Source organism: Gavia stellata, chromosome 20 (assembly GCF_030936135.1).
Source record: "Gavia stellata isolate bGavSte3 chromosome 20, bGavSte3.hap2, whole genome shotgun sequence".
NCBI classification, from domain to species: Eukaryota; Metazoa; Chordata; class Aves; order Gaviiformes; family Gaviidae; genus Gavia; species Gavia stellata.
Genome location: NC_082613.1, coordinates 2340483 through 2346273, shown reverse-complemented (window position 1 = coordinate 2346273; position 5791 = coordinate 2340483). Strand labels below are relative to the sequence as shown.

At 47.3% G+C, this 5791-nt stretch overlaps 1 protein-coding gene across 1 annotated transcript; it reads left to right on the top strand.

The window, feature by feature from the left end:
- The first annotated feature begins 1298 nt into the window (after positions 1-1298).
- On the top strand, positions 1299-2297 carry NPBWR2 (neuropeptides B and W receptor 2). Its single transcript, XM_009811733.2, has one exon. It carries the CDS (start codon positions 1299-1301, stop codon positions 2295-2297), a length of 999 nt encoding a protein of 332 aa, XP_009810035.2.
- The last annotated feature ends 3494 nt before the right edge of the window (positions 2298-5791 follow it).

Genomic DNA, 5791 nt, shown 5'->3' with positions numbered 1-5791 from the left:
ACCACCATGTTGATATGATTGCAAAGCTAACGTCAGCATCCCAGAGACCCTCCTCCAACTCGGATTAGAGAGAAAAGGCTCAACAGTGCCGAGCAGCAGGTGCCGGAGGAGGCAGCCGGAGCCGCTTGCCAGGTAAGGAGCACTTCAACCCTCCATTCCCGATGCCGGCTTTCCTGCTCACTTTATTGCTGTGCGACAACAAAATGCAAGTGAAGCGAGGCACTTCTCTTTGCAGAGCCTGGGGACCAGTTGCCAAATCTTTGATCTTCATGGGGGGTGGTTGTTTGTTTGCTTCCCTGTGGAGGAATTCTTGGAAGCGTGGGTCAGGCTATAGCAATGGATGTGGCAACTGCTAGACAGCTGTAAACAGATGGGGTGATTCTTGCTTTGACTCTAAGGTGGATTTGCTTTTAGGGTACTTCTCCTCCCCCTCCCCCCCCTTTCCCTGAATAATCCTGAACTTTTGAGATTTACAGGTTTGTCTGTCCATCTGTGCCAAGTTTTGTGTGCTGCCATAGTTGTTTCCAACAGGGATGGTTGTCATATTGACTAGGATCATAACCTACCCTTGCTTAAAGAGTTACTGTAATTGTTGGTTAACTCTTAGTTGAACCCTTAGTTTTGGAAATACTCCCTGAACTCTATTTTCCCCCTCCTCCTTCTTTTGCTAGGGGACCCTGGGAGTGGGGAATAGCCATGTTGGAAACTTCTTCATTGTTTGTGAAATCTCAGTCAACGAGAAGAGTCTGAACTCCAACACAAAGAAAGGCACTAATTAAATACTGTGATGCTTCTGCTCCGGCATGGAAAAGCAAGCACTGTGCAAGTGAAACAGCAGACATCCCTCAAGTCGTCCGAGGGCTGTGAATAGCCAAGCAGGCACAAAGGTCCCTCTCTGCCCTCCCTGTTCCTGCCAATCCTGAGAAGGACTCTTACTGCAGAGGGCTGAACCAGAGCCATTGACTTCTCCAGCAGAGAAAAGCCACAGCTCACCAGGATGCTCTCGGAGAGAAGAGTTCCTTGACTTACATAGGGAGTTATAATTCTCTTATTTGCTTTGTTCATGGAGCCTCATGTGTCTTTCAATCATTTTTTTTTCTCCTGATCACTTCAAAATCTAACTTCTCCAATGGTGGGTGACAGCAGAGGTAAGTTAGATGGTCCTCACTGCCTCACAACCCACTCTTTGGAAATAACCTACTTCTAAATGAGATAGCAGCTGCTTCTCAAAAAAGGCTCTCCCTTCTGGGCTAGCAAAGCTCTCAATGACATCTGAGGGTAGTCTGTGACCAACAGCCATGGGAAACAGCTCTCTTTGGGATGACCTGAACAGTACCTGCAGCCATGCAGGCAACAGCTGCTACCTGAACAACAGCATGAGGTTCAACTTAACCTTCCAAGAGCAGGCAGCTGATTTCTACATTGTCCTCCCTGTGATTTATTCTGTGATCTGTGCTGTTGGGCTCACAGGCAACACTGCTGTCATCTATGTGATCCTCAAGGCCCCCAAGATGAAGACTGTGACAAACATGTTCATCCTGAACCTTGCTATAGCAGATGACTTGTTCACACTTGTCTTGCCCATTAATATTGCTGAACACCTCCTCCACTACTGGCCCTTTGGAGAAGTCCTCTGCAAGGTCATCTTGTCCATAGACCACTACAACATCTTCTCCAGCATTTATTTCCTAACAGTGATGAGCATAGACAGGTATCTGGTAGTACTGGCTACAGTCAGGTCCAAGAGGATGCCACATCGTACGTACCGAGCAGCCAGGATTGTCAGTTTGTGCATCTGGATCCTAGTCACCATCATAGTTCTCCCTTTCATCATCTTTGCCAATGTCTACATAGACGACCTAGAGATCAAAAGTTGTGGTCTCAATTTCCCCAAGCCCGAAAGGTTTTGGTTCAAAGCCAGCAGGATCTATACCCTCCTCCTTGGCTTTGCCATTCCAGTATCCACCATCTGCATCCTTTACACCATGATGCTCTACAAGCTAAGGAACATGCACTTGAACTCTAATGCTAAAGCCCTGGACAAAGCCAAGAAGAAAGTCACTATTATGGTCTTCATAGTCCTAGCTGTGTGTCTCTTCTGTTGGACCCCCTTCCACTTGGCCACCATTGTGGCTTTGACCACTGACTTGCCCCAGACCTCCATGGTCATCGGTATATCCTACTTCATCACCAGCCTAAGCTATGCCAATTCCTGCTTGAATCCTTTCTTGTATGCTTTCCTGGATGACAGTTTTCGGAAAAGTTTCAGGAAGATGCTGGAATGCAGAACTTCTTGAACAGTGGGTTGGGGCTCACAGATCCCTTCCCTCCCCTGGCTTTGCAGGGGCAGCTAATGAATGCACAATGTTCTTTCATTTACATGTAACATATGTGTCTGCTTATCGTTATCATTCACACGGTTTGTCCTGCTTACTTGCGAGTCCTGCATTTTCCCTCTCTGCACCTCCCAACTTCTCAAAGTTGCATTTCTATATCCTTGTTTTTAATCACCCACCCTGAAGCATTAAGGACAGAACACTTGCTTTTCAGAGCCGTACTTCTACTACATCGTGGTCCTTTATTGCCATCTGCTGTACAGCAGAGACGAGCTGGAGCCCAGCTTTCAGATTAATGTAATGCTCAGTTCTAAACAGCTACATTATCTGGAGGATTGTTTCATGGAGCAGAGCTAACAAGCACTTTCAATGACATGCCAATAAAACGGACAGAGGATACGAGTATTTGGAAGAGAAAACGAACCATTTTCACATCCATGTATGTGCACACGCACGTTATGGCTTTGTGTTTGATTTTGAGGGATGTTTATTTTCCACCACAAATTCCCTCTTCCCCGAGCTGTTACCACAAATTAAATTTAAACCAAAAGCAAGATTTGGGTCTCAAAAATGGTGTTAAACAACACACCATACAAATACTATGGCAACTGTGGGAATTTGTGTTAGAAATTATTTTTAACTAATTGTTGCTGTTAAGTGTCAAATATATATTTATTTAAGAATGATTAATGAAATAAACCTCATGGGGAAAAAAAAGAGACTGGTCCTTCTTTTACCAGAGAAAAAGTTATGCTACTTGTCCCATGTCTTTGCCATTTATATTGCATTTTGCCTACTGTAAAATAAAATACTGTAGATTTGTAACAAAATTAAGGTGTTTTGTAAGCCCCAAGAAAAAACCTAGCAAGCACTGCAGGTAAAGTTCCTTCTTTGACAGGTAAATAGTAGAAGAACTTCAAGAGAACCAGGACCTAGAATGAAGACTGGAGATGGGAAACACCACACTGAAAGCTTCAAGAACTACCAAAACCATGCTGAAACCCCATTCTCCCTCTCCTAGCAAGGGAACCTCTCCCTCACTGATGAGCACAGCACATCTTCCAGCTTTCACAGTCATGGAGAAGTCTCACCTCCTCCTTCCACCTACAGAGGTGAGGGGGGCTCGTTGCCACATTCAGTCCTTAACAGTGACCTACCAGAGGCAGGACAGTGCAAGTGCCACAGCTCTCTTGCTTTGGCTCTGTGTTAGCCACTAAAGCACCTTGTTAAATGTGAGCAGACTTTTCTTGGCCAAAGCAATGCCAACTCCCCTCATCACCTCTCCAAAAACCAAACTGCTCCCAGCCCTTGCCCTAGAGGGTGATGCCCAGCCGAGTACAGCAGTAAGCTGGCTGGTAGGGCTGCAGTAAGTAGGAGGTCTGTGAAAAGCTTATTCTCACACCCTTTAATCCCTGTAGGGTATATGTATTACTGGTTTAAGGGAGGCTATCCCAGCTAAAATTTTCCTCTCCAGCTTTCCCAAGATCCACAGGCACCAAGCTGGGCCCTTACCTGCCCAAACTCCACCAGGAAAGTGCAGGACAGGTAAAACAAAAGAAGTTGGGGCTAGAAACAGGACTAGAGACCAGATATATTGCACATACCAGAGCCCATCTAGGAGACAAGCAATCTACAGCAGTTGTCCAAGGTCTGTCCAGAAAATAAAGCTGAAGACAAGGCTGCAACATGAGTCCAAGGTCCATCCAGGAGGGAGGGCTGGAAACAAGTATTCCTCCAACAGAGAGGGAGAACAGCTGCAGGACTCAGCTTAAAAGGGCTCCTGGAGCAATGGGAAGGGTGTGGGTGGAGACCCCAGGTGAGGTCACTCAGGGCAATTCAGTCCTATCAGTGCTCTCAGAGCCCCGACACCAAAATTAACAACCTTCAATGTATCATGATAGCAATTTCATGTTTCCCTTTCAGAAAACTGAAAGTGATTTGTGAATACAAGATCACCTGTGTTGCCTTCTCAGTATTAAAGGTGTTAACTTGGGAAGAACAATGAAGGAGAACACATTCTTCCAGGTGAAACAGCCTGACAAGAAACAGACCACAGCTGTGCATCCTTAATCCCACAATCTTAAACCCCCAGACTTAGTGCCCACAAGGTTCCCAGAGCCAGGTTTCAAGGCTTGTCTTTATTTCCCATTAGCTGCACCTTGCAACTGTCAGAAAACACAAGGATTTTTCAAAACCTGGTCCTGACTCTGTGTGTGTGTGTGTTGGCATGTGCAGGTGTGTGGGGTGATGCTTAGCAAGCCCCAGTCACAAGAGGAGGAACAGGGAGACGTCTGGAGAAGAGATCAGCTAAACTTAGAAAGTGCTGATGGCTCTCAAGAGGTACCAAATGACTTGAAGAATTTGGAGAAGAGGAGGAAGACCTGGCAGATGGAGGACTGGGGACCATATGGGTGGCCAATTCTGGAAGGAAAGCTGGGTGCTGTGGTCCTGACCAACCTTCACGGGGCAGGAGGCAGGTGCCAGCAGCAGATGAGGGAGCGCAGAGATGTGGGGTGACCCCCTGGAGCAGCCCAGGCAAGGCCAGCAAGCAGACCCAGCCCGTGCCAGCGGGCATCACAGGCACCCGCTGCTTTAGCGTGGTGGGCACCCACTGCTTTAGCGTGGTTGCCACCTGCTGGCGATGGGCTCCCCAGGTGGAAAAACCTCTCTGAGTGCAGAAAACTGACTCAAATGATGCCACCTCATGCACAAATTGTCTAGTTAGCTGCAACGCCACTGTTCTTTGGCGTTAGGGCTGTAGGAAAGGCAATATGTTCCATTAGGTGGAAAACCTAATACATTTCATTAGGCAGAAAGTATCTTTCAAGTGTAAAAGTCACCCACTTTCAGACCTGACAGTATCATTGCTTTTCCCCTTTGAAGCAAATGTCACAATTGTCACAGAATCACAGAGCGGCTGAGGTTGGAGGCACCTCTGGAGATCACCTAGTCCAACCCCCTGCTCAAGCAGGGTCACTAGGAGCAGATTGCCCAGGACCGTGTCCACCTGGGTTTGAATGTCTCCAAGGATGGAGATGCCACAACTTCTTTCAGCAACCCGTTCCAGTACTTCACCACTCTCACAGTTGAAGTTTTTTCCTATGTTTCAATGGAATTTCCCATGTTTCGGTTTGTTCCTCGTGTCCTGCCACGGTACACAACTGAGAAGAGTCTGGCCCCCTCTTCTCTGCACCCTCCATCAGGCATTTTACAGACATTGTTCATATCCCCCTGAGCCCTTTCTCTGCGAGGATGAACAGCCCCATCTCTCAGCATCTCCTCTTACAACAGCATCCTGCCTGCATCTGCGCTTTTCTCTATGTAAAACGCTTAAGACAGGAGTGTCAGCTCCTCTTTGCTCTCATGGGGTGCAAGGCTACAAGGGGAGAAGGGGCTTGCTCTGGCCAAGCTCTCCTCCAGCGCTTAGGAGGGGCTCTGGCTCCCATGGGTGCACC